At 46.5% G+C, this 12,464-nt stretch overlaps 1 protein-coding gene across 4 annotated transcripts in view; it reads left to right on the top strand.

Moving 5' to 3' along the window:
* The first annotated feature begins 863 nt into the window (after positions 1 to 863).
* Positions 864 to 12,464, top strand: part of KDM4A (lysine demethylase 4A) — a 50,610-nt gene continuing 39,009 nt past the window's right edge. The window contains exons 1-7 of one of the 4 annotated variants that reach the window (XM_007164604.2): positions 864 to 996; positions 3,648 to 3,824; positions 4,450 to 4,625; positions 7,413 to 7,527; positions 9,077 to 9,270; positions 11,334 to 11,383; positions 12,110 to 12,213. In XM_007164604.2, coding sequence (XP_007164666.1) covers positions 3,687 to 3,824; positions 4,450 to 4,625; positions 7,413 to 7,527; positions 9,077 to 9,270; positions 11,334 to 11,383; positions 12,110 to 12,213 — 777 coding nt within the window. In that variant the 5' untranslated portion in view covers positions 864 to 996; positions 3,648 to 3,686. Of the gene's footprint in view, positions 997 to 1,210; positions 1,291 to 3,647; positions 3,825 to 4,449; positions 4,626 to 7,412; positions 7,528 to 9,076; positions 9,271 to 11,333; positions 11,384 to 12,109; positions 12,214 to 12,464 lie in introns of those variants that run through there. The other 3 variants (XM_007164605.2, XM_007164606.2, XM_007164607.2) reach the window with 3 other exon arrangements.

Consider the following 12,464-nt stretch of genomic DNA (forward strand, 5'->3'; position numbering starts at 1 on the left):
CTCAGGTTGAGGGTATTCTACTTTTCTCTTTGACCTATCAGAGTGTCCTGTCTGCTTCCTTCCCCATCACCCTTGACAATCTGGGGGCTCCTTAGGGCGACTCACTACCTCTCAGGAACAGTTCCTAATGACTTCCAGGAACCCCCTCAACCGCCAGAAGTGTGTCTAATGACTTCCGGGATCTTCTCCCCCCCACCCCAAGAGCTGCTCCTAATGACCCCCAAATCCCTACTCACGGAGGAACTGCTTTTTAATGACCCTAAGGACATCCCCCCTCAGGACTTGTCCTAATGACCCACAGAGCTCCTTTCCCCTTAGGAACTGCTCCTTTCAAGAAATGTCCCGGTTTGCTGGCAAGTGAGGGGGTTCCCAAGACACGGGACTTTTTGCGTTTTAAAAACCGAGACAGTACTGGGCAATCTGGGACAGGTTGGTCACTTTATCAGGAACTCCTTGACCTCGGAAGCCACCCCTAAGGGTCCCCAGCGCACTTTTACCTTAGGTAAGGGTTACACTGACCCCGCAGAATACTGTCCCCACCCTTTCGTTAGAAACATCCTACAACGACCTCATCAGTGCCTTTACCCTGGCCACCTAGCCCATTTCTAGGCACTCAACTCTTTTAATCCAGATTACCTACGGGCGGCCAGAAGCCCGCCTGCGATTGGCCAGTTCTGCAATTCAGCAGAGATTTCTCAGTGGCCGCGGTCGCGAGTGGTACAGCGTTTCCTCCTGGCAACAGCCCTAGCCGGCGCTCATAGGCTGAGCCGATTGATGTGCCAATACTTTGGGGCGGCTGCAGAGCGCGTTCATTGGCTGTTTGAAAGCTTCTAGCAGCCCCTGGATTGGTTGACTCTGTGGAGCGCTGTGCGACTGCGCAGAGGCCTACTTTGGAGGAGGCGGAGCTTCGTCCTTCGCCGGCTGGAAAAGCAGTGGGATCGGCTAGTGGCGACAGCAGAAGTCGGGCCTTAGCCCTGCCGGGGCAGTGGGCTTTAAGTAAGAAGCAGAGGGTTTTTGAATCCTTTAGGTTTGTTGCTTCTGTAGCCGTGACCGTGAGCCCTGGTGGGGGAGGGGCGGAGGGCGGCCTTCAGCGGTCAGTGATAGGCATGGTTCTCGGTCAATGGGAGCAGGCGCTTCTGAAATGGGTCCTGAGATTGGCCCTTTCCAATCTCTTATAGCCAATGGACGTCGGGAAGGGTGGGCGGGTCTACTGGGCCTTATTTTCTTCCTCCTGCGGCCCGGACTCACTCGCCTAGGCGGCGGGGCCGGGAGGGGCCAGGCGTCTACGCGGTGAGCTTCGGGGACCTTGGGAGCGGGGGGCTACCTTGGGAGCGATACCCGCGGGGGCAGTTGCGAGGGGAGGGGACGGGAGTTTGAGGTGGTTGTTAGCAACAGCTCCCTTTATTGAGTTGTTAAGTACCCGGCCTAGTGCTTAGCGTTTCGCTTGCATCATCTGAGTTAATCACAGCAACCCTGCAGGGCAAGGAGGTTGGGATCCCCATTTTACAGGAGGAGAAACTGAGACTCGGGCAGCTTACACAGCCAAGGTCACACAGCTAATAAATGGCAGAGACTGGATCTGTATTCAGAGTTGTTTTAACTCTGGGGCAGTGCTCTCTTAAACCAGTAGGCTTTGTTGCTGGGTGGGGGGAGGAAGGTGTCAGGGAACGGGAACTTTCCCCAGGGAATAGATTGAGGGAAGGCAATCCTAGGGTAGAAGAAAAGGAATGAGCAATTGAGGTAAGAGCAGAGAAATCAGTTACTCAACAGTTACTGAGCGCCTACTCTGTGCCGTGCATTGTTCTAAGTTCTAGGCTTACAAAGATGAATAAGGCCAGAGGCAGATGAAGCCCCATTAGGGGTTTTGGAGGCCCTACGTTGGGCCCTAGCACTGTGTTCACATCATTATGTGTCTTTATAAAATTTGCAAGAGTAAGATATTTTGTATTCTTTTTTTTAAAGAAAGGGTCTTCAAGACTGCATAAAACTTTAGGTTCCTCTCTACACTTGGATCTGCCCTTGCAAAGGGCTTAGACTAAGTGGAGATTATGCTGTAGGCAGCACAGAGTAATGGAAGGAGCACTAGGAGCACATTACAGGACTGTGGGTAAATTTCCTGGTATGTAAAACAGGGCTTACAGTATATCTGCCATGCAAAGTTTGACGAGGTGCAGGAAAGCACCAGGGCAGGAACGCACTTTATTTTTGGTGAAATGGAAGCCGGAGAGATGCGGGTACTGGGACTTGTCTTCTCTCCTACCAAAGACAGTTCTACTCCATGCTGTCTTCCCAACCTTTTGCTAGATTGTTGGTAGGTTGGACACAGTTACCTCCCTTCTGATCGCTCCAGCTCTCAAGGGGACTCTTGGAGCTGAACTGCCATGGCTTTGGGACCCAGATTGGGGGAATTGAGTAAAGAAAAGGACATACGGTTTTTGCTTCTAAACTGGCTTCTTTTAGCTGGTGTGCTTGGTTCTTATTCAGTCAAAATAGTCTATTGTGTTACCAGGCAATGGGGATGCACCCACTTAACTGAAGGCCTCATCTAAAAACAAAGTAGTATTTATTTCACCTCCAGTCAGTTATGAAGTTTGCCCTTTATTGCCAGTTTATTGCCTGTTTAAATTTTGTCCTTTGAGTTCTGGGTACAGTGCAGTTGAACTAGTCTCTAGCTTGACTTCGTATAGCAGTGCTGAAACTGCATTTTGGTTTAGATATGAGAATAATTTCACTTCAGGGTTTTAAAAATCATAGCTCAGGCTACTAATATCAGGGTACTCTTTAACCCTTAAACTTTGTAATCTGGTAGCCAACTAACTTTTCTTGGGAATCTAGAATCCTGTTTTAAAGCTTTGCCCTAGAAGGGAGCCCATAGATTGATTTTTATTAAAAAAAAAATCTGGTTGTAGTATATTAAGTTTAATACTTAGAAACAGTTAGCAAGGTGTGAATAAGGGAGCAGCTGAAAAGAGAAGGGTAAAATATGGGCGGGGCAGCTGCTTTGTTAGATGGGACCAACAACCAAATAATTATAGTTTCCCTTTTTTAGCTGAAACAATGTCTCCATGTAAGTGAGGTTTAAATACAGGCAATTTTGTACATTAGAATCCTTTAGGCAGAACCTTTTCTGTCCCAGTGTGTCTTACTCATTTAAATGACCTGCCTAGAGGCAGATTCCAGGTGTGCGGTCTTACTGCTGCTTCAGAATTTCTTCATCTTTTACTATTTTCAGCACTGACATTTCCAGCATTCAATCTTAATTACATTTTATACAATTTTTTTAACATTTTAAAAAATATTTATTTTTGGCTGCGTTGGGTCATTGTTGCTGCGCACGGGGCTTTCTCTAGTTGTGGTGAGCGGGGGCTACTCTTCATTGCAGTGTGCAGGCTTGTCATTGCAGTGGCTTCTCTTGTTGCAGAGCACGGGCTCTAGGCACGGGGGCTTCCGTAGCTGTGGCTTGCGGACTCTAGAGCGCAGGCTCAGTAGTTGTGGCACACAGGCTTAGTTGCTCCGCGGCATGTGGGATCTTCCCAGACCAGGGCTCGAACCCGTGTCCCGTGCATCGGCAGGCGGATTCTTAACCACTGCGCCTCCAGGGAAGCCCACATTTTATATAATTTTATGTTCTTAATGTATTTCTTCAGATTCCTGCCTGACCAAAGTGACCTCAAAAAGGAGGGAAAATGGCTTCTGAATCTGAAACCTTGAATCCCAGTGCTCGGATAATGACCTTTTACCCGACTATGGAGGAGTTCCGGAACTTCAGTCGTTATATTGCCTACATTGAATCCCAAGGAGCTCATCGGGCTGGGCTGGCTAAGGTGGGGGACGGGGCCTTTGGGACTCAGGGTGGCAGTAAGATTTTTCCTAAATGAAGGCTGGAAGAACCGAGTTTTACTGAAAGGCAGGCTTGGTGGTAGTTGAATATTTGCTGTCCTATTTACAAGTTAATTCCTTTCGTTAACATCTGAAGTATCTCTTTTTAGGTTGGAGAAGAGCTGCTTAGAATGTTTAAAAGGGAGGAAGAGAGCAGTGTCCCAGGGCCAGCTGCTGTGGTGCTTCCATCTCTTGGTGGAGAAGGGTGTTTTCATCAATCCAACTTCTCTCGTTCTCGGTTTCAGTCTCATCCAGCACTCTGATAGTAATTTGGCTTCCCATGTGAACTTTCTTTTAGATTGAGAGAGAATCAACTCTTCAACCTCCTGTCTTGGTGCCCAGATAAGATTCTGAGGCTGAGAATTCCGTACCTTAGATCATTGCAACTAGGCAGCTAGTTGGTAGCAGAACTGGATCAGGGCTAGCATGACAGTGTGACTTGCTGTGTTTGGGTGAGCATGGTTAAATCCACGTGACTTTTTAGTAGAATCGGCTGTTGGCCTGCACACTTCTTGGACTCTGACCAGCTTGTCAGGTTTCTGATCTCTTTGTTTCTTGTGTTCCCTACAGGTTGTTCCTCCAAAGGAGTGGAAGCCACGAGCGTCCTATGATGATATTGATGACCTGGTCATTCCTGCCCCGATCCAGCAGCTGGTGACTGGGCAGTCTGGCCTCTTTACTCAGTACAACATACAGAAGAAAGCCATGACTGTTCGAGAGTTCCGCAAGATAGCCAATAGCGATAAGTGAGTGAAAACACGTTCCTTCCCACCTGTCCTAGCATCTGGGACCTAATATCTCATGTGCAAAGCAGTCATCTCCAGGACTGCTGCCATCCCACTGAAGAACAATTTCCTCACCTCTAGCATCTGTCTCTCTGTCCGCTCTTTACATGGAAGCGTTCCTCATTGTGGTACACAGTCACAGTCTAAACTTGTATATATTTTTACATAAAGTAATCCCATTGTTTTTCCTTCAAAAGTAGGATCATTTTCTGACTCTAATAATTTACAAGGTTGCAAAGGGGAAACTTGGAGTTGGTTCAAGAGGAGCATTGGCCGGATGTATTGATACCATCCACTTATCAAAAAGTGGCCTTCGTAGTTTAAGTTAATCTCTTCCTTCTGGGTCCTCCTGTCTTTAATCATGTCAGACTCCTTACTACCCCTACAGATGCTATCTCATTTCCTTTGTGACATTAACCAAATGTGAGTGAACTACCAAGCTGGTTGGTGTTTTCTATCACTCCATCATCATCTGTATGTTCTTGTCTCTGTTGGAAACATCTTTGTTCAGGCCTGCTGTTTTCAGTTGTTTTCCTCTGCTGTTTTTAATATTTTGCTCTCATTACCTCAGATTTACAGAGAATAAGTTGTGTGTTCCCCTTGTTGGGCTGTGACTAGTCAGTCCTTCTTAATCCTCTTGCTTGGATCTTCTCCCTTCCCTTGTTACTTCTTCATTTTGTGGCTCCACAAGGGATTCCTCCCTCCCCCTTGCCTCTTCTCCTGAGCCTTTCTGGTCCACGCATATCTTGGTTTCAGCCAGACGTTTTTGCGGCTCTGCCGTGGAGGCTCAGAGTAGAGCCTCAGCTTGCCAGGCTTCACACTTGGAGCGCTTTATCATCTCACATCAGGTCGCGCACTTTCTCCGTCTGTGCTCTGCCTTCTTTTCCTTTGACATAGCACAGTTCTAAATGTGGGCTTCCAATTTTATTGGCAGCCTAACTCTTAAAGCATCTCTATTGCTGGTCAACCTACTGTCTAATGAGAGAATCTGTGTAAAAGCCTGTTGAAGAAGTGTGCTATGCTCTGCAGATGACAGGCTGTGCCGTCTTCATGTCTGCTTCCTAGCTCTGTGCCGTGCCAAGCACACTTGCTTTGTTTCACGTCGGGTTGGCCTCACTCAGGCCCCTGTGCCGTTCTTCCTGTCTCATTAACATATGGTAGGCCTTACCTTCTTTCAGGACACCTCTTTTTATTTTATTTTATTTATTTATTTTTTTTATTAATTAATTTTATTTTATTATTATTATTTTACTTTTTGGCTGTGTTGGGTCTTCGTCGCTGTGCACAGGCTTTCTCTAGTTTCAGTGAGCAGGGGCTACTCTTTGTTGCGGTGCGTGGGCTTCTCATTGCGATGGCTTTTCTTGTCACGGAGCACGGGCTCTAGGCGCGCAGGCTTCCGTAGTTGTGGCTCACGGGCTCTAGAGTGCAGGCTCAGTAGTTGTGGCACACGGGCTTAGTTGCTCCGCGGCATGTGGGATCTTCCCGGACCAGGGCTCGAACCCGTGTCCCCTGCATTGGCAGGCGGATTCTTAACCACTGCGCCACCAGGGAAGCCCAGGACACCTCTTTTTAAATCAGCCGGTCCTATGTCTTTTCCCTTCATCTGAAATACAACCAGTTCTTACTTTTGATTTCTGTCTGCGTGGTCAGCCAGCTTTAAGGAAACCCAGTAGGGTAGAAACCTAAACTTTTAAAGCAGCTCAGTTGGAAGTAGAATTATTTGTATTTAAAGGGAACTTGAGAGTTCTAAACTTTATTATTTATTAGCTTAACATCAAAATGTAAGGCAGTATTTAAAGTAAGATTTTTTGTTTTCCCACTCATCTCAGTATCTCCACACAGTTTCATTTTGGTCTTCCACTCCTTATCATGTTTTTTGGCCATTTGAGTTATAGTGTGCAGTTTCAAATACCTATTAGGTTTACACGTTACTCTTTTTAAATTGCGTAGTAATTTTTAAATGGTTTGAATTTTTAAAAGATTTTTTGGGGAGTAAGTTTTCAGTATGTGATTATTGAGCTAAAGAGTACAGATATTTTTAATGGTATGTTGGGAGAGAGATATATATATAATAGGGGTGTGTGTGTATTTGAGTGTGTGAGCATATGTATACACATGTATTTTGCTAAATGGAGCATTTGATGTGCAAAAACCTATTTTTATGTTTTTAGGATTATTTTATATTTTTATTAAAATACTTGGTTTTCAGGCGTGATTATTTGTTGAATGTTAGCCACACTGCATAGGATGCTGGGAATGTAGCAGTGATAACTGAAGTGAGCCCTCTTGGAGACGCTTCCTTAGAGTGCAGGGAAGTGAATGCTGTTCTAGGGCCTCAGCTCTCCATGTGCTGGGTTTTGGTTGTCTGTGGATACATAGGGATTTGCAGTCTTGGTTCTCACAAGTTTGGAAACCTATTTTCTCCCTGTGTGGCCAGGCCACTCCTGACGGGTGGAGTGTGTAGTTATAGTAGAGTCTCTTGAAAGAGTGGAGGATATCCTTCTTAAGGAAGATGGGCTTACATCTTTGTGTACGTTACCTTTTTTGGGCCCAGAACCCACGAAGGGATGTTGAGGGAGTTACTGGGTACTGTATTGGAACCTTGAAGGCCAAGGTTATGTCTCGTTTATTTGAAATGTCTTGCTATCCCTGGAACAGGGGATTGTGTCTCGTGCCGTTCATAATGCCTCATGTATTTAGTCCCTTATAAGTGGCTAACACTTTTTTTTTTTTTTTAACTTTTTTAAGGTACTGTACCCCACGCTATAGTGAATTTGAAGAGCTTGAACGGAAATACTGGAAAAATCTCACATTCAATCCCCCAATCTATGGTGCAGATGTGAATGGCACTCTCTATGAAAAGGTGAGACTTCCTGGGATCTCTATGCAGCATTTTTGCGATTTTGTAATTTAATACCATTTTCATCTGCCCAGCATGTAGTGGGCACCAAAAAGCTGTTTTGCTGAATGGGTGTCTGGGCAAAGGAATGGCCCACCACCAGGTGATGGGCTCTGCTCAATTAATTGTGGGTAGTTTTGCATGTGACTGAATTTTATTTCTCCCACTCTACATGTGAATTGGATGATATGGTGTTCTTAGCAAGGGCTGTTAGAAGAGTCCGTGGGTGGTAGCTCTGATGAGTTCTAGAAAGGGTGGGATCACAGTAAATGAAATGTTGGGGGAGGGCAATGTGGTTTCTGAAGAAAAAAGATCACTGACCAATATAATGAAAGGGGTATATATTTAAGAAGAGAAACATATTTAGATTTTCAGAATCCTCAAACAAGATTCTGTAGCAAAAGCTGTTTTAACAAATTGCATTGGCTTAGGATTTAGTGCTTTTTGGCATAGAGAACAGCCTTAGATATGATACAAGGAAGAAATATTTGGGAGTGTTTTTTGGATGATTAAAAAATCTTTAGGGTGTTTTAGGGATTATCACTCCGATTAATTTATTGTTTTTGTAAATTATTTGAAGGAAGACGTTTAAAAAGTGGATTCCAATTTTGTTGATGACAGCTTTTTTGAGTGGTGGGAAGTGAAGCTTGTAGGCATAAATCCAGAACGTACTTATAGGAAGTGGGCTCCTCGATGACCTTTACAGCTCAGGATAACATTGTAGACTTTTTACTGAAGACACTGCCCAGTGGAAATAAGGGCTAGATAAGTCACAAAGTAGTACAGTTGATTCCCATGCTTTGTATTTTTTATGGTTTGAGAGTACTTTCCTCTTTTAAGTTTCTTTCTTTTTCTTTTTTTTTTTAATTAATTTATTTTTGGCTGCGTTGGGTCTTTGTTGCTGCGCACGGGCTTTCTCTAGTTGCGGCGAGCGGGTGCTACTCTTCGTTGCGGTGCGTGGGCTTCTTTTTGCGGTGGCTCCTCTTGTTGCGGAGCATGGTCTCTAGGTGCGCAGACTTCAGTAGTTGTGGCACGTGGGCTCAGTAGTTGTGGCTTGCGGGCTCTAGAGCGCTAGCTCAGTAGTTGTGGTGCACGGGCTTAGTTGCTCCGCGGCATGTGGGATCTTCGTGGACCATGGCCCGAACCTGTGTCCCCTGCATTGGCAGGCGGATTCTTAACCACTGCACCACAAGGGAAGTCCTGACCTAAGTTTCTTTAGCTTCTGTGCAAACTCTTCTTCTTGGGTTTAGAACAGGTGGCTGTCCCTCCTTTTTCATCTTTCATGTACTAGTGTTCAGTGTTGTTCACCATCTGGTGTTTGCCCTTCGGAGGTATAATGGCGTCGGTTCCAGTGGCAGCTCTGAGCAGCGAGTGAGGGGTGCTGTGGTCTTCAGGGCCATGCAGTTTCAACATTATTCCCAATCTTTGTTAGGAGTGACAGCTCACCTGTGACCTGCTCTGTGATTGGTGAGTTCAGAGCCTCAGTTTATATTCAGTATAACTTCCTCTGCAGCATGTTGATGAGTGGAATATTGGCCGGCTGAAAACAATCCTGGACTTGGTGGAAAAGGAGAGCGGGATTACCATTGAGGGCGTGAACACCCCATACCTGTACTTCGGCATGTGGAAGACATCCTTTGCCTGGCACACCGAAGACATGGACCTGTACAGCATCAATTACCTGCACTTCGGAGAACCCAAATCCTGGTAAAGTCGGCCTGCACTTGGCACTGGGGCTTCTCAGCTTTCATGTGCCCAGGGAACACCTTGGAATCAGGCAAAATGCAGATTCTGGTTCGGCAGGCTTAGGGTGGGACTGGTGTGTTACATTTTGTTCCAACTTTCAAGCAGTAAGGTGCTGTTTGAGCTCTGGTGCTCTCCCTGCCCTTGGAGTAGCAGGCGTTAGCGGGCCCGGGCACTTGGTACCACAGTATGAAAACAGAAAGGGGCCTGAGTTACCGAGAGCCATGGGGGCTCTCCCACTGCTGTCTGGTTTCTTTTTCTGAACAGGCCTGAGGCATTTCTTAGAGGCAGACTTCCAAGACTGGAGTCACTTCTTCAGATGATAGAAAGCTTTCTTTTCCTCATGGAAAAAATATTTGGTGAGCAGCAGTGTGTGCTTTACTCACGAGGGGACGCAGGACCACGCAGCGTCCGCTCCCTGCTCTCTACCGAGGCCGCAGTCTGGCTGGGGAGAAATCCGAGAAAGCTCTCTCGTTTCTTCCTGCGCCCACCCGTCTATCTCAGCATGTTAGCGAAGCTGCTGCCTTCAGCAAAGCAAAAGACAGATGAGGTGCCCAGCCTCACACAGATAGGGGACTGGTCAGGAGAGAGAAAGTGGGAGAAAAGCTCCGATGGGGAACAGTGGTTGTACTAGGTCCACACAGGAAGGTGTGTGAGCACGGGGACTAGAGAAGGCTCCCCTGGAAGAGGGGACAGCTGAGCCGAGAGCTCGCAGATGAGGACGTGGCTGGGTGGGGTGGTGGTGGCTTCGGAAGGGGGACTGAGGGAAGGGTGTCTGGGTGGTTGTAACAACACATGCAAAGACACTTGAGAGCGAGCACGGCGTCTTGAGTAACCAGAGGAAGGAAGTCCCTTGTGGTTTGCGTGCTGTGCATGAGGACGGAGGAGCGAGGAGGCCGGAGGGGACCCCATGGCCAGGCCAGGGGGAGTCGTGGAAACTGTATCCGTCTCCATTCCTTTCCGGTATCTTCAGCCGCATCCTTTCCCAGGGCTTTTCTTTTCTTCTGTCAGATGCTTTCCAGTTTCCAGTCTTGGAAGGGGGAAAACCCTTTTGAGCCTGTGATTACCCCCTAACTACTGTCCCAGTTCCTTCCTTAGGTGGCTAGACTTCTAGACTCTAGCTTTTGTGTCTTCACCGTGTTTACTCTGAAGTTCCCTGAAATTGGACTTTCTGTTCTTGGGTCAAGAGGTTTTCTAGTTGCTATATACACTCTTTACGTCATCTGAAGTGGTTCCTTTAGAGACTTCTGTGCAAGGTTGCCTGATGGATCACAGAGCCCTTTAGGTGACAGACATTTTCCTCACCTCCTCATCTGTTTTGTTGCATAAGAAAGCTATTTGGGATGGGAAGGTTTTGTTGTGGAATCATCTTTAGAATGCATTGTAAGGGTAAGTCAGACTCACTGTGAGTTCCTGAATATAAAGCTTAACAGTTGTGCAAAAGTTTTAAATAGTCTTCTATGTGTTTTTTATTTTTTCTGTTCGTTTTTTAATGAAGGGCAATTCCTATGGTGTCTAGATACCCACGGTGGTGGAGGAGTGAGTGGTTACTGGATAATCAGTACACAGTTGTGGAGACAAAGGGAAATGGGCTCAGCACATAGGGGCCAGGTCTCTGGTACCTGATCCATTGTCACCTTGTTTCCCATCTTCCTCCCTCTATCTCATCCCAGTTAGGCCCTTCAGGCTCTGCCAGGAGCACATTAATGCCACCCTCCTCCTTTTTTTTTTTTAAACTTTTATTGCATGAACAACATTATAAAGGAGAGCAACACTGAGTGTGTACCATAAATCCTGGTTCATGGTAAATATTCAATAAATGTTAAATGAATGAATATAAAAGATAAAATCGCTCACACTTCTGCGTGTGCTCTGCCCTCCTCTGCCCAAACAGTCTAATACTTCATTTCTCCAGATCCCTATCTAGTTCTCGTGGTTGGGAAGTTGAAAAGTCTGATATTTCAAGCTGTTCTGAAAGAGGGGACAAGCCCCTCTGCTCAGCGGCCGGTGCTTCTGTGTGCTTGCAGGTACTCCGTCCCGCCTGAGCACGGAAAGCGGCTGGAGCGCCTGGCCAAAGGTACGGGGTCCGCTCCGCTTGCTGGGTCAGACCTGCCTGTGAGCTGCGCTCATTGCTCTGAGGTGTCCACTTGCTGTGGTCCTTTCTCAGGCCCACGTGTGGGGAGTGAGCCAGACTGCCAGATTGGTTACATATCAGAGCGACTAAAATCAGAGGCTTTTCCCGCTTTGTCTTGGGAAGGGACTTACTAAGTCTTAGACTGTGTTTGCCTCAATTTTATCATGCATGGGTTTATTTGACCAGGGATAGTGTATTGGTCATATTGGGTCTGGTTCTTTTGCCAAAAACCCAAATCATCAAGTCAAAATTGAATTTTATGCTTTGGTTCTTTTAAGTGGACTCTAATAGATTTGAACCTCTATAGAGCCTGTTTCACAAGAGCTTGGGTCGTGTGTGCTGTAGTTGTGTTACTAACAAAAGATTGAGTATCCCAGTGAATGGAGAAAGGCTCTAAATTGTTCAAAGGTCTTTGTGAGAACAGAGGCACCTGGGGCAATCCCCCAAACAGGATTTGATTAATCACCCATGTAACAGCCTACACGGGAGACAGCCCAGAGGTTCGTTGTAGAACCTTAGGATTGACCTGAAGCTAGAAGAATCTGTGGAGATCACATTGGTGATTCATCCTCCTTATCATGTAGATGAGATGCACGGTGTGAGGTGACTCCAGGGTTACAGAGCCAGTGTGGGGCTGTGTATTAACTGTGCCCGTTTTCAATTAAACAGGCTTTTTCCCGGGCAGTGCTCAAAGCTGTGAGGCTTTTCTCCGCCATAAGATGACCTTGATTTCTCCTTTAATGCTGAAGAAATACGGAATTCCCTTTGACAAGGTGAGTGGATTTTGCACACAGCAGCCCTTGGCTTACACGGAAACCACCCTTTCTGGCGTGTGTTTCACAGAGGAGCTTTATTCTGCTTGATTCTCTGTACCAGGTGTGGGCCAGGGCTAATCTGTATCATCCTTTGATCTCGAAGCATTAAAGGTGGGCTACCCCTTCCTGGTGCCAGAGGAGGGTCAAGCCCCCTTGAACAGTGTCATCTGGAGGAGTCATTAATTACAGTCATGGTGTCTGATGTGTAG

Source organism: Balaenoptera acutorostrata, chromosome 1 (genome assembly GCF_949987535.1).
Source record: "Balaenoptera acutorostrata chromosome 1, mBalAcu1.1, whole genome shotgun sequence".
Classification (NCBI taxonomy): domain Eukaryota; kingdom Metazoa; phylum Chordata; class Mammalia; order Artiodactyla; family Balaenopteridae; genus Balaenoptera; species Balaenoptera acutorostrata.